This window comes from Electrophorus electricus, chromosome 2 (assembly GCF_013358815.1).
Source record: "Electrophorus electricus isolate fEleEle1 chromosome 2, fEleEle1.pri, whole genome shotgun sequence".
In the NCBI taxonomy this organism is placed as follows: domain Eukaryota; kingdom Metazoa; phylum Chordata; class Actinopteri; order Gymnotiformes; family Gymnotidae; genus Electrophorus; species Electrophorus electricus.
Window position 1 is genome coordinate 18,969,626 of NC_049536.1, and position 27,192 is coordinate 18,996,817.

Here is a 27,192-nt window from a genome sequence, read left to right on the forward strand (position 1 = left end):
TTCTTCCACTGTTTCACTTCACAAAGCAGAGTACAGAAGGGGAGGGTGAAAGATTTATGTTGTGGTATTCCTATGAGAATTGTGTGTGTGTGCGAGCGTGTGTTTTAGATATGGATCTTTCCTGCTGGCTGTGGCACACCTCAGCTCCTAAATTAAGGGGGTTTGGAGGGTTCATTTTATCTTTCCTTTTATCCTAGTTGGAGTCAGTCAACTGTGACGTGACATGTTTGCTCTCACTTCTGTTTCAGTGTTTCTTCCTTCACTAAAGCTTCAAAGTTAACCAAAGTTAACAATCAAGGGTCATAAAGGAAGCTTCAGATCATTATCAGTTAGTATCATTGTAAATGGGATTTTGACCAGTTTTACAGGACACATGCTGCTTGGACAACACACCATATGCACCAGTGACAGACAGCTATGGCATTCCTGGCATATGATATAGAGGTCTGTGCTGGCGTAATATATAGAGATCTGTGTTGGCATATGATATAGAGGTCTGTGCTGGCATAATATATAGAGGTCTGTGCTGGCGTAATATATAGAGATCTGTTTTGGCATATGATATAGAGGTCTGTGCTGGCGTAATATATAGAGGTCTGTGCTGGCATATGATATAGAGGTCTGTGCTGGCATATGATATAGAGGTCTGTGTTGGCGTAAGATATAGAGGTCTGCTGGCGTAATATATAGAGGTCTGTGCTGGCGTAATATATAGAGATCTGTGCTGGCATATGATATAGAGGTCTGTGCTGGCATATGATATAGAGGTCTGTGTTGGCGTAAGATATAGAGGTCTGTGCTGGCATATGATATAGAGGTCTGTGCTGGCATATGATATAGAGGTCTGTGTTGGCGTAAGATATAGAGGTCTGTGCTGGCGTAATATATAGAGGTCTGTGCTGGCGTAATATATAGAGATCTGTGCTGGCATATGATATAGAGGTCTGTGCTGGCATATGATATAGAGGTCTGTGTTGGCGTAAGATATAGAGGTCTGTGCTGGCGTAATATATAGAGGTCTGTGCTGGCGTAATATATAGAGATCTGTGCTGGCATATGATATAGAGGTCTGTGCTGGCATATGATATAGAGGTCTGTGCTGGCGTAATATATAGAGATCTGTGCTGGCATATGATATAGAGATCTGTGCTGGCATATGATATAGAGATCTGTGCTGGCATATGATATAGAGGTCTGTGCTGGCATATGATATAGAGGTCTGTGTTGGCGTAAGATATAGAGATCTGTGCTGGCGTAAGATATAGAGGTCTGTGCTGGTGTATGACATAGAGGTCTGTGCGTTGCCTGGCAAGAACCACCCAGTTGTCTTACCTGCAGCTCAGTCAGAAGCAATCTCCTGCGACCTGTGTTCTGGTCGGGGGAGGCCGACGTGCCTGCATCTCGCTGTAGTATAACCCAAACTGAGCTGTAGCACAAGTTGTGCTTCTTATCTCAATAGCAAAACAAAGGCTGCTTGTCATGACCAATTTTTGCTTGGGGTTTTTATTGTGTTCTTTAATAAAGGATATTTAACAGGCCTTTCATTTTGGCATTGCTCTTGTTTTGGATGGATTATGTTCTTTGTACTCGAGACTCTTATTTTGTAGTCATTGTGTTCTGGAGGCGACTGTTCTAAGATATTTGAGGTTTTTCACTTTCAAAGGCAGTGGAGCGAAAGGAGTGTTCTCTTTATAAGGCGTGGCACCACGCCGGAGGTCTGCTTAAAAGGACGCACACTCCCAGATTCACATCCAAGCAAAGGAGTGGAATGATAGGATTTCAGGCTTACCACAGCCCTGTGTTTCCAGACAGGGTATTAAATGCTGTCTGTGGATTATGGAGGTTAGGTGGAAACTGGGGGTTTGTAGCATATGTGTTCCAAAAGCTTTACACAGGTCTTTCAGTCAATTTGAAAGACTTTTGTAATGTTATTGAGTAATTGTAACCCTTTTGGTCCAAATAAACGGCCTGTCCTTATTTGTTTTTACTTAGTTTTACTTTTTTCTCATTCTTGATCTAGTTCATTCTCTCTCTCTCTCTTTCTCTCTCTCTCTCTCTTTCTCTCTCTCTCTCTCTCTCTCTCTCTCTCTCTCTGCATTGTCATGTGTGCTGTGTTGTGTAATTAGGTACCGTGTTGTGTTGCTGTATTGTTATTTGCACCAGCACATACCTGGCATGCCTGAGTTCCGCCTGACCCAGATCCTCCATTGCAGCTTCGGATATCCTCACACACACACACGCACACATGCACGTGCGCGCGCACACACACACACACACACACACACACACTCACAAGTCCATCCTGCTGACCCTCTTTACACCCCATTGCTGCAGTGTCAACCAACCTGTTTAAACAAACAACCAAACATCGTGACTTCCAGTAACGCCAAGAGCCAGGGTGCACTTTTTCCTGTGGTTGGTCCTGGATGCCATCCTGGCAGCTGTGTGTGTGAGCTTTAATGTCAGCCCGTAGCCAAGGAGATGGTCTGAGCTGATCGCTCTGGGGGTGTCATGTTGAAAGATACAGAAAGGGCAGCTGGGAAAATGCTTACACGTGATGGTCAAATGTAACACGTCAAGCTGACCTGATTAGTTTGAACTAATGGCGTGGATGTTTATGTAGGGTTATGTAGGGTGGTAGTAACCAGATATTCTTAAGCTCTCTGACTTCCTATGCAATAAAGTAAAAGTGAGTCTGGTTTGGTTTGGTCAATGCTGCTTGCTGGAAGTGTTTATGCACTGTGCTCTCCTGTTGTCTTTTGTTCACTTTCATGGCTGTTGCAGGGTGGCCGTGTACTGCAGGGACATGTAGGCATTCCTCACACGCCTCTCCTGCACCCCAGGTCCTTTTATGGGTGCTGCCGGCTTTCGGTGGGGCTATTTTTACTCTTTGTAGCTAGTTGCATGGACTGAAACCTGAGCCACCCAGGCCTAACAGATCTGTGTGTGGGGGGGTTGAGGGTGGGGTGGGGTGGTGGAGAATGCCCTGTGAAGGCTTCTCCCGTGTACCAGTGTGTGCATGCTTAGCACTGCTGCAGCACCTTTGTGTCGGCCAGATGAGCAAGGCCGCAGGCAGTTGCTGTCAGATTGGATTTCCCTCTTGAGTTTTTCTTTACAGGGGAATCCACCACAGAGTGATGGCTCTTGCCAAGTGGAGAACCCTGCTTACATCAAAACTACAAGAAACAAGTCATAAAAAACAGACATAAAAATAAAAGTTACTATTAAAAGTAAAGCTGTACCATATATAGGGTGGAGCTCCCATGCACACTTCTTTTTGTCAAGTAAAAACTCAAACCAGATGTTGTTTTATCATTGCCAGCACTTTTTTTAAAGACAACATAAACTAGGGATGCATCGTTATGATGTCACGCATCCATTCTCAGTGATGCCATATGTTTCCATTCTCACTGTGATGTCATATGTCTCTGTTCTCATTGTGATGTCACTTGTCGCAGTGCCCATTGTGATGTCACGGTGATGGGTGGTTTCTGGTAGCTGCGCTGTGATTGCGATGCTTCCTGACTGATCTGCCTCAACATGTTCTAAGCCGTGCCTGATGCCCCCCCCCCGCCTCTCTCCATTTCCCTCTCTCTCTTTTCCTTTGTCTCTCCTCCCTGTGCTCTCTCATGCAGGCCCACCCACACGCTCTCTCCCCCACTCTTTCACACACAAAAGCCGATGATAATGAAGTTTGTTAAACACACTCCCTCGTCTTTCTGTCTCTCCGTCTCTGTCTTTCTCGCTCTCTCTCTTTCTTTCTTTCTCCGTCTCTCACAAAGTCTTGGCCAAATTCCCGTTTCTGTGCAGTCGGGTCATAAAGTCGTTCCGGTTGCTATGCCATCCAGCCAATAAGGCATCTGTTGGTCTGTTCAGATCTTTGATTTGGTGGTTGTGCAAGATCGAGCCGATAAAGCCCAGTCTGCAGGGACCTACTGCAGGGATCTCCCTGCCATCCTCCAGAAAAGCCGACCACACACACTTTACTGTAGCCAAACAGCTGCGCTCCACTTTCACATAAAGTGCGCTGCACGGTTGTTAAACAGTAATCTGGCTTTGTTTAACGTTTTTATTTTAAAATTAGTTTTACAAGAAGTACCAACTGAGTTTTATCCTGATAGAGAGCTCTTTATATCACATTCTAAAATCAAAAATGAGAAAGCACAACTGCAGAAAGAATGAAAAAAAATAGCCAGATTTATGAAAAAATACGAAATTGTTCATTGTTGATATCACTGACACGTGTTTGTGATTGATACGACATAGTAACCTTTGAACTTACTGTTACCCTTGTCGCCTCTTTTGACTCATATTCTGACCCCAGGAACCACAGGCCTCTGACTTCTTCTCATTTACCATGAAAGCCTTCCGGATTTTGATCTTGCACTGGAGGACTAATTAATCTCCCTTGCAAGTTAGACAGTGTTTTGCCACCAGGTTAGCATGAGGACAGATGAGAGCTGCCTCCAGGGGGCAGCAGAGATGAGGCTGGAGGCAGTCACCCCCATTCGTCTGTCGGCCAGGGGGAGCGTCTCGCCGACTGCAAGCAGATGGAAGCTCTGTGTTGGCAGTTTATCTTCCCTCTCGGCCTGCAGTCAGAGACAGTAGCCTGCCGCTAGCTCCCAAAGAGAGACGGGGAGAGATGAGTGCCCTCTGTAGGGTGCAGCAGTGAGGAGGCTGGAGACAGGCCCAACTCTCTCGTGGGCTCTACCTCGCTCACTCTCGAGCTCTGTTTCTCATTCAGTCCTTATGTACGTCTCTTTCTGTCCCTCCTGTCTCGCATATCCCTGCCCTGAGAACGCAGGCGGCATCTGCTGTGGTGTCACAAACAGACAATAAAAAGAAAGCATACCCACCGTCCTCGCCAAAGTTATGCATTTTCTTGACATTCGCTCTTTTCAATGAAACATTAAATCTGTATCACTTTGAACTGAATGCCTGGATGATAGCGGCTACCACCTCTACTCCCATGAAAGCTATTGTCTCTGGGTAAACATACTCAGACCTGTCTCTTTTCCGGTGGTCTGTACATGGACAACAGCTGAAGGATCAAAGCAGCTGCTGGACACTTCCACACTTGAGAGCATAGGACCAATCCCGACAAAAACAGGATGTTTGGGTGCAGGCTAACCTCCTGATGACCCCCTGAGTGTCAGAGGTCATGAGAGGTCAGCTAGTTGCTTGGATGGCATTCAACCCTGATGCTTGTGGATTGGACGAGTAGGGGTCTGTCTACTTCTGCTCAGATTTAGTTAAAAAAAATAATTGAACAAACGCTTACAGTAGAAATGACATGCTGAAGCAGCTAGCTGAAGGACATGCCACAGGGTCTGAATCCAACCACTGATGTTCCCTCAACCCAGTGGATATATATATTTTTACACCACCTGGATTTTTGCTGGGAAACCACATTTATTGCAATAAATATCTCAACCTAATGTAACACTGAAGTCAATTGTATATACACAAACATTAGTTATATATATATATATATATATATATATATATATATATATATATATATATATACATATATATATATATATATATATATATATATATATATATATACATATATATATATATATATATATATATATATATATATATATATATATATATATATCTCACATTGCTTGCACAGCTGATGAAGGACCTCTGTCCGAAATGTTCTGTTTCTCTGGAAACTCTGTGTACTTTACTACAATTTTGAATACACACACACACACACACACACACACACACACACACACACACACACACACACACACACACACGTATATATACACACACACATACACACCAAAGTAAGGACTGAAAACCAGCTGGGGTGAGCGGTGCAAGCTCCAGGGAGGCAGGGCGCACCGCTAGGATCCTTTGATGCGTAGCGCTTCAGCTGATGTGTGTGAGCGAGGTGCTAATGATGTGCTAACTGGATTTGAGTGCTATGCTAAGGAGTTGCAGGTGCTGCCGTGTATCAGTTTGAGGAAAGACGAATTGCTAGCAATTGTAGCGTGTTAGCAGAAAAGACGGTTATAGCAGTTGGTCCAGTATATTGGTAGGAGCTAGCGACAGTGTGTTGATGGTAGTAGTTATAGCAGTTGGTCCAGTATATTGGTAGGAGCTAGCGACAGTGTGTTGATGGTAGTAGTTATAGCAGTTGGTCCAGTGTATTGGTAGGAGCTTGCGACAGTGTGTTGATGGTAGTAGTTATAGCAGTTGGTCCAGTATATTGGTAGGAGCTAGCGACAGTGTGTTGATGGTAGTAGTTATAGCAGTTGGTCCAGTATATTGGTAGGAGCTAGCGACAGTGTGTTGATGGTAGTAGTTATAGCAGTTGGTCCAGTATATTGCCTAGTAGGAGCTAGCGACAGTGTTCCTTGTAAACAGATTTTAAGAGCAGTTGAAACAGATTATAGGTGTCCTGAGAAGAAATTCATCAACCATTCATCATTCATCATTCATCAAAACCATTAACACATTCAAAGCACATCTGCCTACTCATTGATTTTCTTGAACATTTTGAAAAAGCACAAATAAAATGTTAAATGATAAGACCCAGGCTGTGTTTCTCTCAGTGAAGACATGATGTTGTGTTCAGTAATTGGTTAGTTCATCCTTTTCTGATGGGAAGCTCTTCATGTCTGACGCCTTCCATCTTCCTTCACCCCTCCATCTCTCTCTCTCTCTCTCTCTCTCTCTCTCTCTCTCTCCGTCTCTCTCAGGTCTCAGCTGTTCTCCTGAAGAGTCAACTCCACGGGTGGAGAAGGAGAATGTGTCAGATTCCGAGCCCTTGAAAGCCGATGACACTACCATAACAGATTCCTCTCTGATCACCGATCCTCCATCCAGAACAGAAAAGTCTGCTAAACAAGACCCCAGACCCACCACGCCTGGAACCAGCGTCACCCCTCAGGCGAAAAAAGGTACTACATCTAAGCAGAGCTCTTTAGAAGGAAACCCAGGACTGTTGCAGCAAGACTCTGAAGTATCATTGTAAATATCATTGATTTAGTATTATTCAGAGGATGGTTTTACTATGCTGGTTCAAAACACACACACACACACACACACACACACACACACACACACACACACACACACACACCCACACCCACACCCACACACACCACCCTGACCCTTTGGTATCATCACATGCTCTTGCTCTTAATCCTCAGCAGGCATTTGACTGTAGCAGGATGCTGAGTGATGATTTGTTGAGGACAAGAACTGCTGTAGTAGGAAGGAGGAAGGGAATGAATTCAGAAGTGTGTGTGTGTGTGTGTGTGTGTGTGTGTGTGTGTGTTTACTTGTTTGTGTTTATGCATGTGCAGTCCAGTTTTCCAGAACAGTCAGACAGTCCCGAGTGCATCAGGCTTGGCTAGTCCTCTTTCGCAGTGAGAGCAAGGCTGGTTGCCATAGGAACCAGCAAGTTAACGTTCTATTAACGCCAGCCCTTCGCACAAATTCTGCATGTTGTAGCCCATGGGAGCGCATTGACGCTCCAGCACCAAAGCAAACATCTCTGACCAAGAAAATATCTGGACAGACATATTTAGAATATAACCTGTGTTCTAGTGCTGACTCTTCTTATGCAATATCAAAGAGGACTCAGGATGGAGAAGAACAGTGGGACGTGTGTGTGTGTGTGTGTGTGTGTGTGTGTGTGTAAACCCTGGAGTGTCTTAAAGCACACATTGCATAATTGGAGCAGCATCTGATTGGCTAAGAAGTGAAGAGGCAGATGTGGTCATCACAGATTAGTTTAATCACTCAGCAGCGACTTGAATCCTGAACCTCACTGATCTTGATTGAATCAGTAAACCCTGGAGTGGGGACAGAGAATGGAGAATGTCAGAGAGAGGTACTGCGGGGCAGAGTAGGAGGGGCAAGATTGAACAGGAAGAGGAAGAAAGAAAAGAGACACAGACAGCTCCCAGTGTGAGAAGCCAAAACAGACAGCTCGCAGTGTGTGTGAAGTCCAAGACCAAATCTCAACTGCTGCCTCAGTAAAATCTAAAATGGCAACCCTGTGTCACCACTCCACAGATGGGATGAGCTCAGAGCAGAGGCAGAAGCTGGCAAAGCAGCGGAGGGAGGAGAGGGCCAAATACATGGGTAAGACACACACACACACACACACACACACACACACACACACACACACACACACACACACACACTTTCCCTAGAAGGACCCATGTAATATTCCAGTGGACAAAATAATGAAATCATTACCCTAATAGCAACCAGATAAGTGTTTTCTCCATTCCTGTGGTTGGGCGGGTAACAGGAGTGAGATAGAAAAGCTACGGAAGCATCATGCATCATTAACAGACACTTCTCTCCACTATTTTTAACGCTTCAGAGCAGCAAAACCTGGAGCAAGGTAAGACATGTGGCGCCACCCACAGTGGGCGGCTGCTGCACCAATTGCTACTCATCCTGGTATCATTTTGGTCCTGATTTTTTTATCCATTACTTGCAGAAATACAAAATTGTGCTATTTTGAAATTCCTGTGTGTTTTTTTGCTTTTGTGGGAATGAACAATCGGTTGCTGTTACAGTGATTTTTCTTTTCCCCTCAACACCAGACCTGTGTCAAACAGCAACACGCGTGCACAGAAGCTGCATTTATCACTGTATTAATAGCCATTATACATGTAACTTGACACATGTCTGATGTGTTCCACATCTGCATGTCTACACATGGTCAGACTTCACAATGTGACATTTAGCAACGTTCCGATGAGGATCCACGTTTAACCAATCTGTAAGTCCCAGAGGCACTTGCACGAAAAACCACGAGGTCGTAATGGCAGCATTTCAGATAGAATCGCATCTGCCATCAGCCTGATCGGTGCGCACAAATGAGAGTACTAGCTTGACAAAGCTCAGCCGCTGGTACACGCCAGATAAACCTTCCGGCGCTGCAACAGTGAGCGCGTTGCAGGTCAGGCGTAACAAAAAGCCCCTTCATCATTGTTTGGAGCGCAGAAATCTTAGCTTGACCGTTGACAGGGATGCAAACCCAACTTGAAGCTGAAAGGGAACATATTACCACCCGGACACCGTTCCTTTGACCTGCATGTCAGTACTCCGACAGGCACTGGAACATGAACTACAAGGTTTGGGATATTTTGTGCGCTTTCTCTTTAAAGATGATAGTCTTTAAAGAATAAGTCCTATGTTTCTATTAATATCCATGGTAAGAAAAAAAAAGCAAGCTAATGTTTAAAATGTTATGGTTTCTTAGAACTTTAAACATTATACACTGTAAAGCCTAGACCATGTTGTTAGCTGTTGAAGAGACACACCGAATCTGCATCGATTGAACAGAGCTTGCAAGTACAATATTCTTGCATATTGGTGATTTATTTGTTTTGGCCAAGATATTTTCATGTCCTCTTCAAAACAGAGAACCGCAGTAGCTCCTCTCAAGTCATACTGGGGAGTTTACATTCATATGGGTGTGTGTGTGTGTGTGTGTGTGTGTGTGTGTGTGTGAGTGTGCGTGTGCACACTTGTATTGTAAGGTTTAGGGCACGGGAAAACAGGAAATACCGCAGTGGGATGTGAAATGTATTCCACATGGAAGGCCTTCAATGAGAATGCACCCAACTGCTGCACAGCATGCTGGGTGTTTTAAATACGCAGCTGTGATTGGTTTTTAATTGTTATTTCATCATGGAATGAGACTGAGCCTGCTGTGTGTTTGCACAGCAGCTGCGAGACAAACATACTTTATACTTACTCTTCAGTTTCTGATACTGAAGACAGAAGAAACGTATGAATGAAAGAGAGACCAAAAACATTCCATACATTTCTTTCAGTCTTTATGGTCACATTAGATCAGTTTCAGGGAAAGTGAACTGTAGAAGCAGCAGATTCGCTCTCAGAGCTTAAATGTTACTTAAATGTTAAATGCTCCAAGCCTTTGGACTCGACAAACGACAAACTCGACAAACGAGCTTTCAGACAAACCAGTACTGTGAAACAGCGCTTCCAAAAACACCAAAAATGTTTACTTTAGACGTAAATGCTTGGAGGATGTAACGCTGTCCCCGACTCGATAAGACCTAAAATATTTGCGATAGAGCTGAATAATCGTGCATGCCATAAACAAGGAAGCCTCCTCTTAGCCACTCCCCCCGCTGTGCGGGCGCATCCGTCGCTCCATGGCGCTGCAGCACGTTTTGCGGGGTGTCTGATGCATCTGACGGTGTCTGTCTGCGTGTTCCCGTCTTCCCCTGCAGCGGTGAAGAAGGCCCAGTGGCTGGAGAAGGAGGAGCGGGCTCGACGTCTGCGCGAGAGTCAGCTGGAGGAGCGCAGGAGGAAACTGGAGGAGCAGCGCCTGAGAGCAGAGAGGCGCAGGGCACTGCTGGAGGAGAAGCAGAGGCAGAAGCTGGAGAAGAACAAGGTGAGAAGGAGGAGGATGCCCTTCAGAGTGCCTCACAGACCCTGAGCTGTAGATTGGACTGATGCCTAGCGTAGTGGCAGTGTATGACCCGCGGCTCTGACCAGCACCCATGCTTTACCAGTTGGGGTTGAGTTCTGATTTTAAACACCATCACATAGTAGTAGTAATACTCATACTACCACTGCTATCAATTATAATGATAATAGCCATGGCAGTAGTTATTATTAGTAGTCGTGATGATTACTACTAGTAATTATTGCTAGTAGTTGTAGTAGTACTAGTTATGATTACTAGTAGTGGTTTTATTGTGAGAACAGAAGACTAATGGAGGTCCTGTACTTCGGGAACTACCTGACAGCCCCTGAGTCTTCTACATCTTACACTAACAACTCTTCTGCCCAGTCTAATACTCTGATCTACTCCCGACTTGCCGACTCGTGGACTTAACATGCACATTCCTGAGAGTCTACAGGGCCAAAGAGCTGTCTAATTCTGCCATTCAACTGTATTAAGATCAACTACATACCTCTATCTGGTCCTGGAGGACAAGAGCCTGATCGATTAGGTCACGTAATAAACTCCTTTGCCTCCGACTGCCAGTGGTTGCTTCTGGTATCATATTCTGGTATCAGTGTTAACCACGGAAGCAAGTTAAACTGAAGTCTTAATGTTTATACACATGTAACCTCGCACATTGGATGTCATAACTTTGACTACTTCAGTAAATATCACAGAACACATGTTCAAAGTCCACACGTCTGCAGTCCAGAAATGTTGATTCGGCATTTGTTTCCATTAATGTTTATAGTTTATGGGAAATTACTTCCTAGTCTCAAGCCATGTCACGTGACCATTGGTGGACCAATAAAATGTGACTCGCATATGAAACGTACAAGTAATGCTAAGTGGTGTGCTTTTGAAATCACCTAACAGAGAGTGTTTATGTGCTGTGTTCCCCTCAGGAGAGATACGAGTCTGCCATCAAACGATCAGCCAAAAAGACCTGGGCCGAGATCAGACAGCAGAGATGGTCTTGGGCAGGTGGACTGAACCAAACGTCTCGCAGAGAAAGTGAGCACTTTTATTTGCAGTACTAGTAGTAACAGTAGCAGTAGCTAGAGAAGCAGAAAGAGTAACAGTGAATGGTCCCTCTTGTTTTATCCAACCCCAGTCCTTGGGCCTACGTCAGGTATTCTGTGTCCTGGACGGCCTGGCGCAGGTGTGCCAGAGGCCGGGCTGGAGGACCTTTGTGGACTGAGAACCGAGCTGAGAAGCACTCTTCTAAAAGTGTATGTAGTGAGGGGAGCAGGACGATCTCTGTCTCAGTAAGAAAGGGGATGGACCCCCACGGAACAGCTGCTGCCATGAAACATGCCTGCAGCATCAGTGCTTGGTGACGTCATCCAAACACTGCCAGCTCAGGGAGCTCATTTCGATTTAAACTCAGTGTTTTTGTATTTCGAGATCTTATCGTTTTTTGCTGGCCGTGTTCCATGGTCAGCAAGTGACAAACCTGTCACTCTGCAGTAACGTGTTATTTCAAGAAATGCTAACACACAAAACTAAACAATGACCAGACTTAGTGTGGATCAGTGTGTTTTTACACATTCCTGTCTACTTCATTCAGCAGGTTTAGTTCAGGGTGTTGTGTACAGTTACTCCAGGCAGATACATTTTGTTAATGTTTTATGTTTTATGTTTATTGCTCTCTACAGTTCATCCAAACATAATGCAAATTGCACTGGTCCCACCACCAGCTAATCCTTTGACACAGTACATCATACTGGCGGACAGTATGGGGTTTGTTTTCTTTCTTTTGTGTTCTTCCAGAACTTTCACAGGCTGCCCCAGTGCAGCTCTAGCTGAATCAGAAATGTGGCCTAGAATCCGAGTGGAGGGAATGTGGTCTAGAATCCGAGTAGAGGGATTGTGGTCTAGAATCCGAGTGGAGAGAATGTGGCGTCGAATCCAAGTGGAGGGAATGTGGCCTAGAATCCGAGTGGAGGGAATGTGGTCTAGAATCCGAGTGAAGGGAATGTGGCCTAGAATTCGAGTGGAGGGAATGTGGTCTAGAATCCGAGTGGAGAGAATGTGGCGTCGAATCTGAGTGGAGGGAATGTGGAGTAGAATCCGAGTGGAGGGAATGTGGACTAGAATCCAAGTGGAAGGAATGTGGACTAGAATCCGAGTGGAGGGAATGTGGACTAGATTGGAGGGAGATTTGCCTCCCTTTCTCTCTCTCTCTCTCTCTCTCTCTCTCTCTCTATCCCTCTATCTCTTATAGAAATAACAATTCAGTAAGATTACTGGAAGTCACCACAATGGAATCTTTCTAGTGCTGTGTGTGTGTGTGTGTGTGTGTGTTCGCGCGCGTGTGTGTGTGTGTGTGTGTGTGTGTGTGTGTTCGCGCGCATGTGTGTGTGTGTGTGTGTGTGCTTTTATAGTACTCTTCAAGTTGATTGATGATGGTACTGGGGTGTGCTTGTGCTTAAGCTGTGTCAGACATTGTAAGCAGGTCTATCTCACGCGCTGTCACATGCCTCACAGTAAGAGATGGTTTCTTTTTTCAGTCACAAATTCGACAGGTCTTGTCGGGCAAAGCTGGACATAATGCAACCAAGACGATGGATGAGTCCATTGTAGCCTTTTGGGATATTACGATGAAAAAGGTCATAGAAAATACACACGATGATATCAGTCGTTACATTTATAGAATATTTTCTTCCATCTTTTTTTTCCAACTTGTTGGCTTCCAGTCCAGAGTCCCTGAGGGACCCAGTGCCACACAAGGTCTCTTGTTTTCCTCAATCACCTGGTTCAAGTCAGGCGACCACACCTGGTTCAGCTTATGAACCTGACAGGACACGCGACACGTGGGAGAACGTTAAACCATGCCAGGAAGAGGCGGAGCCAGAACCAGGACCGCAAGCCGCTGCCCTTTCACCTCCCATGACCCTCTTTGGACTTCCTGTTGGAATGACACCCACCTCAGAATAGCCTCCTTCCCTCCGCCTCCAATGACCCAGCTGCAGAACTCTCAGTGTGCTTCCCATGTGAACACTGTGTGTGTTTGTGTGTGTGTTGGGTTCTTTCTGGTGTAGGCAGATGCTCAGCCTCCACGGTTAACCTGCTGAGGCACATGGAGCCTGGAATTAGCAACAGGCTCTCGAGGTCTTCGGCGACCCTCTGGAACTCGCCCAACCGAAGTAAGGCCGAGCGGCGCCCACGTCACGCCGACTCCCCCCAACGCCACGCCGATCCCACCCCACCCTCCAGACCCTCCAGCCGGGTCCTCATGTTCATTTTGCTTTGTTTTGGCTTTAGATGATCATTTTCCGTTTCTTTTTCCGGGGGATGTTATTCCGGCGTTTATGGTGACATGCCTGCTTGCCTGTGTCTGGTGCCCCCCCCCCCCCACATCCACCCTCTCTCGTTCTTGTGTTGCATTGTGGGGAATTTTTAGTTCTTCCCTTTAAATGCATCTTTGATCGGACCACATCTCTTAATTTCATGGTTTGTGGTGGTTGTTCAGCAGTGATGTAGCTCTACATGCTAAGCTTTGCATTTTGTTTGGTTGGTTTACTCATGAATCCCTTCTTTCCCCACCGTTTTCCGGCGTTTTCTTTGTTTGTTTCTTTGCGGGTTGTCCTTTTCCTGCTGTATGTGGTGTGCTGTGTCAGTGGTGCTGGTGTGGGCTGGTAGTATGTGACTCTGACTTCATAACCCATTGTTGATTCATGCGAGAGTTTTGGTGTGTTACTCGGGATGAATAACACTCACCTTTTGCCATAGTTATTAGACTGATTTAATAAGGTTGATTTATTTTTCAACAGAAAAGGCTGCATGCTTTGGAAAGCATGAAAGGTTAAGATTTTTGTTAAAGCAGTCAAAAGCTAAATAACTTAAAGATATAATCACTGCCCCAAAGAGTAGGTATCCTAGATCAGGTCCATCCTAAAATACAGGCTACTGATTGCATTTTTAAAGGAGACTGATTTGAGTTATTTATGGCACACTGGCATGCAGACTGAACTTCAAAGCGAGGTTCATTCTTCAGAGGCTTTAAAGCGCAGTGACCCAAGTTCCTCCATGTAAGGTCATTTTGTCTGCTGTGGTGTTTGTAAGGAACGTCATGGTGATATTTCTCCCTCTTCCCTCTCTGCCCGTTCACACGTGACTGTGTCCGACACAGCACATGCTGAATCTGGGCAGCATCAGACACTTCGCTTCTATCCCCACAGTTTGTGCAAACCTTGTCAGCTTATAAAGCCGCTAGCCAGAATCCAGAGGGCTTCACAACCAGAGGCATAGCAGACAGACGGACGGACGGACAGACAGACACGCAACGTCAAAGAGCTCATCCTTTTAGAACTGGGCCGTCTCACATTTTCTCAAGTCAATCATTTCTATCGTTTATGAAAGCACTGCAAACAAGACTCTGGTCTCATGCAGCTTAGAACTTTTACAGGCCAACAAATAAACACAGCAAAAACAGGCAACGATACGGCCCTCTCTGGACCTCACTACCTGTTTAGACTGGCAGGATTTTCTGTGCAGTAGTCTGGCGCCGTAGTTTACAGATCACAGCCACGTAGGCAGTAGCCAGGAGATGGGTTCAGTGGAGCCAAGCTCTGCATGGCCTGCCGCAGTAGAGGGGGGGGAGGGGAAAACAGCCGTTGCTTAGCAACAGAGGGTTATCGACCGTTGCGCATGTTGTAAAATTTTGCAGCTTGAAAGACGGAAAGTTACAGCAGTCTTCGGAAGACGACCTTGGATTTATTTTTTTTACCGTGTAGTGAGGCATGAGGCGTGCATTTTTGAAGTACTTTTTTTGGTGTGTTGTACACCACCGTATGTATAGACGTAAAGAAGTGCGGGGGGGGGGGGGGCACGTGTGTGTATGAGAGACTGGAAGAGAGAGAGAAAGAGAGAGAGAGAGACTGTCTTCTGTTTTGTTGATAAAGCTCAGAGACAAATCAAAGGGGCGGGATTTATCCGATTTATTATCTTGCCCTTGTTTCGCTGATCTCAGGGTCATTCAAATCTCAGAAGGGGAGGCGTAAGGCTGCACCGACATACGGTGGCAGACGGACGGCAGTCATTTATTGTAATGGGGCAGTCGGTTATGATGCCGCATGGGACAGCCATGCGTGCGTGTCATAACCGCTCAACACTCCTCTTGTAGGAAATCAAGCTGTCATGCAGAAGAGTTAGAACAGCAAGTCAAAAGCCACAGTTTGTATGCTGTTATAAAATTCCACGTATTCGCTTTAGACTCGCATGCAAAATAAAGTGACAAACAAAACATTCTGGGAACTTAGACTGCATTCATGTGGGTTTCTGGTTTGTGCCACTAGCCTCAGAGGCCCGAGTGCCATGTGTTGGCATGTGCGGTCACTAACAGCGCCCTCTTCTGGCAGCTCGCAGCCTGCGCCTGAGCCCATGGGAGAGTCGCATCGTGGAGAGGCTGATGACACCCACATTGTCTTTCCTGGCCAGGAGCAGAAGCGCAGCCACACTCATGAACAGCAGCGACCCTCGTGAGTCTTACACACACACACACACACACAGTCACACACCCTTCAGCCTAAAGGATAAGAGACTTAGAGACTTTAGGAGGATAAATGATGTATTGTTTGTGACTGATCTCAGATCAGTGTTCCCGCTCTCCGTCTACAACTCCGTTGACTGGCTGCTCCCACCAGCGCAGCTCTGACCGCTGGACAGCCAGCACACCAGACATCGCACAGCGCCAGCGCAGACGCAACTCCACACCGGTACACACACGCACACTCACATGCACACTCATACTCACGTATGCATGCACAAACACTCATACAAAATTCACATATTCACACGTGCACACACACACACACAGACAGAAATACGCACGCACGCACACACACACATGCACAGACACAAATACGACCAGTACAGAAGATACTGCACTCACACACATAAGCAATGGAAATGGATTGGACACACTCACAACCACATGCACATATCATGTTTGTGCACAAGTTGTACACCAATCTAAGTTTATGGCCGTTGTGGGCTGTTTTAAGGCTGACAAGAAAAAGAAAGAAAAGAAAGACAAAGAGAGGGAGAATGAGAAGGAGAAGAACGCTCTATCGAAGGAGAAGAACACTCTATCGAAGGAGAAGGTACAGAAGAAGAGGCAGTCACAGTCCATCTCTAGAACCAAACCAGAGCCCAGGTGAGTGTGTGTGTGTGTGTGTGTGTGTGTGTGTGTGTGTGTGTGAACATGTGTGAACCTTTAACCTCAGAGGCAGTCATGGAGATGGTTGAGACATGGGTTAAAGACTATGGAGAGAGTGAGTTCTCTCCAGAGTGAAAGAGATTTATTGTTAGTGTTCAGATAGGACCATTTGCACATTGAGAACAGTGAGATCATAATTTTACTGCTCCTTCTCCTCTCCTCTTGTTCTTTCTCAAACCTTTGATTGCTATTGGCCTTTCAGTCCAGCGGGAAGTTAAGTAACGGCTTGTCAGGGTCTGCGTCACGGGTTTTTTGGACCAGCACTGTGACACTCCCTCCCTGTCCTGTTTCCTTCCTTCTCTTTCTCAGCAGTAATGTTAAACCCAAGAACAGGGTCTCCTCCCCTGCGCCCCTCAGGAGTCGCCCCATGTCCCCCAACCCTGCAGCATCCCCCAATCCCCCATCCTCCGGAGGCAAGACAACCCCCAGCGCCAAGGCCCGGCCCAAACGGGCCCAGACCCCAGCCCGGGTTCAGGCTCCTGCTGTCAGCACCATCTCTGTGGAAACCAAGAAACATCCCAGTCATTCTGAACAACCGGAGGAGGGAAAAGGTCAGTCCGATGGCCACGGTAACTCTTCAGAGGCGGACATAACTCTTAAACTGAGAACGAGGTTCTGCATTTGTGCTAAACGGACATGGAAATTCTTGGGTAGCATTTGGATTACTGTCAGCTTTCACGTTTGTATTTTCTGTTTTACAAGCTTAAGGAACTCCACCCATCATTCATCCCTCAAATACTTTCTCCTTTGTCCACACTGCATCATTTTCATTTCTAAAACATTCTGAAGCCTGCAGCAAACATTACAGTGTGTGTGTTTGTTAGGAAATAGCAGGTGATTCAGGTGATTCTACTGATTCAGAGCACATGACAAAATATGATTAAAAGCGTGTGACAACTACACACTCCAGGTACTTATTGCTATATCAGTGCCTGAAGTGTGTTCAACATGTTCAGCGTGTTTGCAAAACTGTTTCCTGTCTTTTGCTCTTCAGCTACCGCTAGCGTTCCAGCCATCACAGTCTCCGCCTCTCCAGCAATGCCCCCTTCTGACTCTCAGCCAATCACAGCGGCCCCTTCTACCACTGAGGTCGCGCCACCCAGTCCTACAGCCACTCCTCAGGCCCCTCCCCCTCATGCCCCTTCCCCTCAGGCCGAGCCCGCCCCTCCTGCAGCCAAGCCGACGGCTGGCACCAGCAACCCCGAGGAGGCTAGCCGGGCACTGGCGGAGAAGCGGCGACAGGCTCGTGAGCAGAGGGAGAAGGAGGAGCAGGAGAGGCTGGAACAGGAGCAGAAAAGCAGGTGGAGAACAGCTCCACACCTCCGCACCTCCTCACCTCCACATCTCCACACCTCCACTTCTCCACCTCTCCGCACCTCCACACCTCCACGTCTCCACACCTCCACATCTCCACGTCTCCACACCTCCGCACCTCCTCACCTCCACATCTCCACACCTCCACTTCTCCACCTCTCCGCACCTCCACACCTCCACGTCTCCGCACCTCCACACCTCCACATCTCCATGTCTCTACACTTTCACACCTCCACACCTCCACATCTCCACGTCTCCACACCTCCGCACCGCCACGCCTCCACGTCTCCACATCTCTACACACACCATTGCTGAACTAGGCCTGTGTGGTGTATCATCTCTTAAATGTTATTACAGATGTTTGCTTTTCCCAGGACTGATATCACTGATATGCTAATGAGCTCACTAACAAAGCAGTGTTTTGTTTTTGTTCATTGTTTTTTTCATTTGTTTGTTGTTTGTTTGTGCTCTTTGAATATCCTGACCAATTAGAGCTAATGGCATTGAGTGTTTCATCATGGCATTCACACGACGCAATTCACTGTCACCAAATGAATGCAGGCCAGAATTGTAACGTGTGGTCCGAGTGCCGAGGGGCGTGGAGCAGGACTCTCTCGACGTGGACAAACATTTATTTACATAAAACATAAAGACTATAGTGGCACTCCCTTATAACAAACTGAACATAGACACACTTAACGCGGGTTTAAATATACAAAGACAAACAAGGTGCAGGTGTGTGCAGGCGTGGTTACAAACAAAGATCCTCCCACTGCACGTGACAGGCCAAACCACATGACTTGTGAGAGGCGAGCGTTCCGTGACAAGAATATCACAATTACATGAACAGCATTTGGCCCGTGCCGTCATTCAGTGCGACCATAGCATTTTTGCCACTACGGGGATGAGTGTGTGCTCTCATGGACGTGATATCCTGCACTGATGCATGCACTACACTGAACACAGGCATGCATTCAGGGCAGGTCACGTGGTGTCTGTAAGACAACTATAGTCAGTGCCCACAGTGTAGAGCTAATAAAGCTACATAACGCATCGTCTGGATGCAGCATGAAAGGTTATCTCCATGTATAGACCTATCAGATGTACAGAAATGTGGTGGAAATTGAACGATGATACAACCAAGATTTGAAGTCACTGTAAACTGGACTTCAGCCCTGGATGAAGCTTTAGGTCATACACAGAGAACAGCGCTCAGTCTTCCAACACTATTAAATACACTGCATGGGGTTTTTCCAAGTTTCGTTTATTCATTATCTTAGTCTAGTCATTATCTTTATAGCCATTATGTTTTTTTAGAGTCTGCTTTTACTAACCAGTCACAGCATTTAACAAACCATATATGATGTTAATTAACATGCTTTGATTTTATATTTGATACTCTGAGGTTTTGTTGTCGCGTCTTAGTTTGTTTTTGCCATGATCTCTGTCCAGAGATTGTCATGGTCCAAAGAGATCCAGAGATATTTGTTGTCGTGTTCACTTCTCTTAGCATGGTACAGCATGTTATAACATTATATGGCCGATGTTACTAACCCTTTGACAGCTTAAAACATCATTTTTTTGTCAAGTTCTTCGTGTCATTGGTTCCCCAACGAACCCGCCACGCGTTTGACACGGTCTGTCGGTGTGCTCCTCGCCAGAGAGCTGCGTGAGGAGCACGCTCGGCGAGAGGAGGAGGAGAGGAGACGCAGGCAGGAGGAGGCGCAGTTAATGCTCCAGCAGCAGCGTCTGCAGGAGGAGAGGGAGGCGCAGGAGAGGGCCCGGGCTGAGCAGGAGGAGAGCATGCGCCTCCAGAGACAGGTGAGTGGTACATCCTGGGAAACGGAGTCTTCTGAGGTTTTTCACGAGTAATGTGAGAGGTTTTGGAATGCTGTAGATTTTCAGATTTTCATTTTCGTTTTTGTGGAGGCAGACGATAGCCATGAGGCCCTACCGGACATCCCACGTGGTGATGTGGCTGCTGTACAGGGCTCAGGGGAGGGAGAGAGGAAGAGAGAGAGAGAGAGAGAGAGAGAGAGAGAGAGAGAGAGAGAGAGAGAGAGAGAGAGAGAGAGAGAGAGAGAGAGAGAGAGAGAGAGAGAGAGAGAGAGAGAGAGAGAGAGAGAGAGAGAGAGAGAGAGAGAGAGAGAGAGAGAGAGATGGTTGTGATGCACGCTTGACCCGTAGGCCTGCACCATCCAATGCTTTTCACTGTGTCATTGCAGCAGGTGTTAATGCAGCTGACCAAGCCACTCTGCTCACCTGCCACCTCAGTCCTTCATATATCCCTTTTGCTACATTATACACTTATAGGAATATCTTGTATTTATACAACATTTGATTCAACAATCAGAATGGTTTCAAATGGTTTTAATGTGTGTTTTTTGTCCAATGACCTCTAAAAGGACTAAAGATATGACCTCTTATAGACTTTCACAGGGTGTAATATCATGGCCCAATTATTTCATCATCTGCAAGTGTAAAACAAAGCTTTTGACAAAAAACATTGTTAAACCAGATTAAACTCTGCTGTTTAGCACTCGAGCACTCCTTTATGAAGTCAGTGCCCTTGACTAAGCCTTTCTGCTCATCTGATTATGGAAGTGTGATCTGAGCAGTACCACGATAGTTTTCTTAGAGGTTTTTCACCAAACTGAGATGATGCTGAGACATACACGTGGGGAGCTTTTCTCCCTCAAAGATAATTTCCTCTACTCATACGCTTTCAGTTTGAGTTATCATAGGTTCTATTTCAGTGGTTGAGAGAGAGATGCCAAGGAGAAATATGATATGTATTTTTATGATAGCAGGGAAATCCATAGAGGAACGAATTTGTATTTCTGAAATGGGACAAACAAGCGGAATTTCAGACCTCTACTCCCCCCTGGTGGCACAGAGTAACTATTTTACGATGTATGGAAGTACTACTTTTGGACCTGTGAGTGAGTGAGTGAGCGAACGAGTGCTCTGTCTTTGTAGGCACTTCCTATAGCCCAGTTTAATGAGCTTTTTAAAAGTTGCTGAGAGATTAGTTTGGTGAGCTAAATGGTTATCACAAAGGATGGGACAGATGATCTTTGATGTGATTCACAGTTTTTTGATTGTGCATTCATTTCTTTCTCCCAGAAAGAAGAAGCGGAGTCAAAGGCTCGCGAGGAGGCGGAGCGACAAAGGATGGAGAGAGAGAAGCACTTCCAGAAAGAAGAACAGGAGCGACTGGAGAGAAAGAAGGTAAGAGGGGAGAGAGAGAGAGAGAGAGAGAGAGAGAGAGAAAATTCTCAAAAGCATGCTTGGTCAGTGAAAGTGGAACATGATTAAGCTGAGATGGTCATGTGTTGTCTCATGGGGTGTGCGTGTCTAGCGCCTGGAGGAGATCATGAAGAGAACTCGCAAAAGTGACGCTGGAGAGAAGGTGAGGTTTGGCTCCTCCGTCTAACCTTTCTCAAACATTATCAAACATTACACAGTAGCAGCAGTTCAGTACAGTACCCTTTTTCAGCATGTCAGTACAGTACCTTTATTTGGCAGATTCTTAGAAATGGAGGCACACGCACACACTATACCAATAATGACCTTCTGTTGTTCCTTCCACTGCAGAAGAATGCCAAGTCTCCAGGCCAGGTCAACGGCAGTGAGGTGAACACAGGTAGGTTTACTATCTGGAACGTTGCAGACAGCATCACCCACATAGCGTGCCTCAGAGACAGTGCCAGAACGCTCTCCACTGGGGGCTTTGTGCCCCAGTGGAGGCCCAGGTGCACGCTGACGATGCTCAGCCAACAGTTTGAAAACATGCTGTGGAAGAATTTACACACACATTAGCTGGAGGTGAGTGACAGACGTCTGCTGGTGCTTTAACCCCAAAGGGGGAAGATCGAGCTAACACAAGGAGAACAGAATAAAAATGTCTCTTCTCTAAAGAGACATGAGGTTGAAATATATTAACAATTGCTCTAGAAAAAAAATTAAGAAAGATTCCTTGTAAAACATTGGCCAGAAGTCATCATCAGAAGTCATCACCACAATCACAATTACAGCATGTGTCTAGAGTGACTCACAGAAGAGCTTTGTAGTCTATCAAATACGCATCCTCCTGTGACAATAGATAGGGCGGTGTTGAGAATATCTTCAAGCTAATGCGCTTGAGGGGGTGGAAAAAAGACAGTAATTGAATGTTTTTAATAAGTGCTTAGCAACTGAGTGAAGAGGTCTTCAGTGTTTGTGTGAAGGCAGCCAATGTGACCTATAGATCCTCACCGACCCAAACCCAAACTTATTAAACCGCAGAAATGATACGAACACCCAGACTGTTTGATGTAATAACACCAAAGTTGAAATTAAATTATATAACACACACAGCAGTTGTGACAGAGGATGAGACATGAGTGTAATATAATATGAAGCATAAATAAACTTTGAGTATACAGAATAATCTAAGGGTCTTTTTTTTCTTGCAGGTCCTGCCACCCCTCCGAATCCATCTGTGACCGGCAATAGTGTTACTCCAGGTTCAAACCAATCACAGGGAGATCTGAAAGTGAGGTAAGCAAAACAGGAAGTAAAACGTGGTTGCCCACTTGAAGTTTTTAGGCATCCTATTAAATTTATATTGAAAGACAAATACAGAATCATTATCTTTCAGTAATGATGTTGCTCAAAGCAAATATTCAACAGAAAAGCTGTTTTATTCTAGTCACCTAGAATCTAGATGCATAAATATTATTTTCACCAGTTTTTTTTAAGTTTTAATTCAATACCGCTAATGAGGGAACGATCTCTTCACCGTATTTAATGGAGCATGAATTATGAGATTTTTTGCTTTGCTCTGCCTCAATTAAAGATTATATATAACATTTGCAAAAATAATGCAAAATGAGGCGTTACTGAAAACAGCTCATAAAAGATGTTTTCATTCAGCAGTAATCATTACCCAACGGTGAAAAGCAGACTTGTGGTTTGTCATCTTGCCAGATGGAGCAGTAAATAATGTGTTACTACAGGGTTTCAGCATTCCCGCCTAGAAACCCCTGCAGTGATTCAGTACTGCAGCTGGAGGTGTGAGTAGCATAGAACTGGCAACCCATAGTGAAGGGCAGCGGGTCCCCAGGTTCACAGAAGAGGACACGCAATATGACACTATTTAATGGGTCTCTCCTCAGCCCCGACTCCTGGGGTTCTCCCCAAGTGGTGAATGGAGTGCAGCCCACCAAGCATCACAACGGCCTGGGCTCCAGTGAGGAGGCTGGCGACTTCGAGGAGATCATCCAGCTGTCCAATCGCAGTGGAGGCAGCAGCAGTGGGCAGAGCCAGTCTCAGACTGGCATCGCAACCGAGCCAATCATGGCTTTTGAGGGAGGGGAGCCGTTCCTGATGAAAGCAGGGCCTATGAAGCCGCATCATGTGGCAGGTAAACATTCGCAGATAACTGCAGCGTTTCCATGGTAACCTCTAGTGAAATCGCTCATTTTAGAAGTGTACATTTCAGATCGGTGCAGTCCTCATTTAGCATTTTGGCTTATACATTAAGTGCAACGTGTTCCCACTGTTGAGAGCAAAATCCCATGTATAAAGAGGAAAAGAAATTCAGAGCTTGTGTGCCGTCAGTAACTGCATCTGTGGCCAAAGTTCCTTCAGGTGTGAAACATGGATGGGGGAGAGAAAAGTCTCCCATAAATCATACAGTAACATCTGCACACATAGCACAGAATCCCACGAGTCAAACTAATCCCTGCAGTCTGAACCAGTACAGTTACATGAAGCTGGTTTACTCTGTTGGACTCATAAAGAAACAGGGAGGGATAGTATGAAAAGCTTTTGTATCTTAGTGGTTTTGACCATTTCCCACAAGCAGATCGGTGCAGAGACATCCAGCTGGAGCTGGCTCAGCAGAGGGGAGGAAAGCTCTTGGCTCTGTCCCAAAGTTAGGCTCTTGTTTCAGAGACACCTGCCCAGCTGGAGCCCTTAGCTGTGGAAGAGCTGACGGATGACTATGGAAAGAGCGGCCTGGCTCTGCTTCTCCTCCTGACTCCTTCTGTCCGGTCCCTGCCACCAGCCTCAATGCAGGCCTTCCCGGCCTTCACTTACCCCAGAGCATACTGTGGGAGATGGGCTCACAGCCAGGACAAACCACCTTACCCTAGTCTGCACTGCTCCAGGCTATTCAGCTTACAATGAAATGTGACTTTGACTTTAAATCAGGGCCTTTGGAGACTTGTGTGCGGATGTGTGTGAGAGAGGGACAGAGATGTTCCTTCCTTTGTATAATCTTAGATTGATCCAAAGTCATTTCCGAAGGAGCTTGATCATAATCAGAAAGAGCCAAACCCAGTTTCTCTTCCCACAGAACATGGCTCTGGTGGAGCAGGCAGCAAATGCAGTAGCCTTCTCTTCCCGTGACTCTGTCTAGCACTGCATTTCATTTTTAGCACTACAATGTACTTTAAATTCTTTTCGTCCCTAATTTGTCCAGTCCTTTTTATATTTTATTTAGACAGTTTAAATGTTTAATTCTCATTTATTTTAACACTTGTATGACTTTTAGCACCTTTTAATTTTTCCTCATTTTTTAGATCCTAATTTATTGTTTCTTCTTAATCTTTCCGATTGCAATTTGCAATTTTTTCATTCAGAATTTTTTATTTTACTTTACCTACTTTGCAAAGGTGATAGCTATCAAGGTGTAATAGGCTTTATTATTCAATATTAACATTGATTCTTTGAATTGCTATTGTGTATAATAAAGGCAGGCTCCTAACCTTATTAAGCGTACATGTTCCGTGTCCCGCAGAAGTCCTGTGAGCAGCCAGCGTCCCGCGAGGCCCGGTTTCACCACGCCGTCTACGCAGAGTGCCGTGTACAGAGCAGCAGGTGCAGTGGCAGCAGAGGTGTGTGTGGAATGGACCGGGGGAGCTCGTTAACAGCAGGACATACTCGGGGACACATGCGTCCCCGAGGAACGGCTGGGCTGAACATAGACACCTGGACCAGCATCTTATTTACATAATGTATTAGAAACAAAAAGGTTCCAAAAACAAGAAAACAAAAAAAAAGTGTTTTTCTGCTTTTCTCACTGAGTATTACGGTGCAACAGTGTGGAGTTCTATCAAATCGTCACCAAGGTTTTGGGATGCACCTTTAAAAGACTGTAATGAATTTTAGCAAGAGCCCTGGAAACAGTATTTGGTTATCGATATGATAAAATAATTATTGTTATTGTTGTTGTTCTTATTATTATATTACTGTTTTTCTTTTGAGTTCAGAAAACAAGTGTGGAGTCTTGAATTCCTGAGTTATTTAACGTGAGACACATCAGCAAAGAAGGGTGCTGGTTGTGTAAATGTATATTTGCCTGACCTGTGGAATAAACCTTTATGAAAATGGGTTTAAATTTGTATTTGTGTGTGTGCGTGTGTGTGTGTGTGTGTGTGTGTGTGTGTGCGTGTGCGTGTGCGTGTGCGTGTGCGTGTGCGTGCGCGTGCGCGTGCGCGTGCGTGTGCGTGTGCGTGTGCGTGTGCGTGTGTGTGTGTGTGTGTGTGTGCGCGTGTGTGTGTGTGTGTGTGTGTGCGTGTGTGTGTGCGTGTGTGTGTGTGCGTGTGCGCGCGTGTGTGTGTGTGTGTGTGTGTGTGCGTGTGTGTGTGTGCGTGTGTGTGTGTGTGCGTGTGTGTGTGTGTGTGTGTGTGTGTGTGTGTGTGTGCGTGCGTGTGTGTGTGTGTGTGTGTGTGTGTGTGTGCGTGTGTGTGTGTGTGTGCGCGTGCGTGCACAAATTAACCAATTAACTGGTATTCAGCACCCCTTCATAACCTTTTTCTCCTTTTCCGTTATAGGAATTCATCATAGGAAAATGTCATTATAGGAAAATACATTATTTCCATTATATGAAAAAGACAAACATGCAGCTTTTTAATTCACACTGCAGCTTTTGTATTGGAAAGAGACTTATTTTGGTCAAAGTTATGTAGGGCATAATCATTACTGTTATAGTAAAATGTTTTTCTATGGAAAATAACCATTCCCATAGTAATCCAAAAGTGTGTACAGTGGCTAAACTGAGGGGGCACCAGAATCTGAGCCCCTCTTTCACATGTAATTCATTCATTCATCCTCTAAACCCATTTAATCCAGTTCAGGGTTACAGAGGGTGGAGTCTAAGGTGTAAGGCAGGAACCAATCCTGGACAAGGCAACAGTTCATCACCAGTTCAGGGCACACAAATGCTGACACGCACACACACACACACACACACACACACACACACACACACACACTGGAGTAGTTCAGAGACGAGACACCCATTGACCTAACATGCATGTCTTTGGAATGTGGGAGGAAATTGGAGTACCCAGAGGAAACCATGCAACCACAGGGAGAACATGCAAACTCTGCAAAAACAGCAGCTGGGCCAGGAATAAAACCCGGATCACTGGAGCTGAGGCAGCAGTGCCGACCAGTGTGCCACCACACTACACCACCCCTACATTTCAGTATAGCCCAGGAATGTCGTTTCCACATTTTATGCAATTCTAATCTTAATTCCCCAAAGACGGATTCAGAGGAAACGTGCAGACGTTCCGACGTATGCGTTATGTACGTGCATGTGTCAAGACCATGAAGAACTGGCACAGATCCTGGACTATTGTACAGACATGTCAGGAGATAGCAAGAGCATGTGCTGTTCATGTGACCGGCCTTGTCTTTCACGAATAACGTGAACAGCAGGCTGGAGGCAGCGATGCAGACATGGCCACGGCTGTCTGCACACAGAGCGGCCTCTGGGAAAGAGACAAGACAGTCATTAGGAGAGCACAGAGAGACAGCAAGAGACTGATGGAGTGGTATAGCGTGCGCTCCACATTCCCATCTTTTTTTTTCCAAGATGAGAAGTGTCTAGTCAATGAATCATCAGTGCAAATGGAGACTGGACCGTCCAGATGCAATGCATTCTAAATGCTATACTATTCCCTTGTAAATGTTCAGCAAATGTAAATTTCCTTACAGAAATACTGTAAGTTTTAAATATTGTCCTTACATGTCATTTCAGAGAATCCAATATGTACATAAAGCATTGTAAGCTTTTCGCAGCTTTGCCTTCACGACACAGGTTACACTGGGCTTTGCCTGTGGTCTCAGCACCTCTAGATGATGGGAGATCTCAGTATGATGGGAGATCTCAGTATGAAGG

General features: G+C 45.7%; 1 protein-coding gene across 7 annotated transcripts in view; it reads left to right on the forward strand.

The window, feature by feature from the left end:
• map7d1b (MAP7 domain containing 1b) overlaps nucleotides 1-25,395 on the forward strand; it is a 38,155-nt gene extending 12,760 nt beyond the window's left edge. Inside the window, exons 2-19 of one of the 7 annotated variants that reach the window (XM_027031187.2) lie at nucleotides 6,726-6,926; nucleotides 8,050-8,118; nucleotides 8,369-8,389; nucleotides 10,257-10,420; nucleotides 11,383-11,491; nucleotides 13,522-13,626; nucleotides 15,841-15,960; nucleotides 16,073-16,197; nucleotides 16,486-16,637; nucleotides 17,013-17,251; nucleotides 17,695-18,001; nucleotides 19,676-19,835; nucleotides 21,141-21,245; nucleotides 21,376-21,426; nucleotides 21,612-21,660; nucleotides 22,472-22,556; nucleotides 23,174-23,421; nucleotides 24,802-25,395. In XM_027031187.2, coding sequence (XP_026886988.2) covers nucleotides 6,726-6,926; nucleotides 8,050-8,118; nucleotides 8,369-8,389; nucleotides 10,257-10,420; nucleotides 11,383-11,491; nucleotides 13,522-13,626; nucleotides 15,841-15,960; nucleotides 16,073-16,197; nucleotides 16,486-16,637; nucleotides 17,013-17,251; nucleotides 17,695-18,001; nucleotides 19,676-19,835; nucleotides 21,141-21,245; nucleotides 21,376-21,426; nucleotides 21,612-21,660; nucleotides 22,472-22,556; nucleotides 23,174-23,421; nucleotides 24,802-24,812 — 2,321 coding nt within the window. In that variant the 3' untranslated portion in view covers nucleotides 24,813-25,395. Of the gene's footprint in view, nucleotides 1-6,725; nucleotides 6,927-8,047; nucleotides 8,119-8,368; nucleotides 8,390-10,256; nucleotides 10,421-11,382; nucleotides 11,492-13,521; nucleotides 13,627-15,840; nucleotides 15,961-16,072; nucleotides 16,198-16,485; nucleotides 16,638-17,009; nucleotides 17,252-17,694; nucleotides 18,002-19,675; nucleotides 19,836-21,140; nucleotides 21,246-21,375; nucleotides 21,427-21,611; nucleotides 21,661-22,471; nucleotides 22,557-23,173; nucleotides 23,422-24,801 lie in introns of those variants that run through there. The other 6 variants (XM_027031186.2, XM_027031192.2, XM_027031190.2 and 3 more) reach the window with 6 other exon arrangements.
• The last annotated feature ends 1,797 nt before the right edge of the window (nucleotides 25,396-27,192 follow it).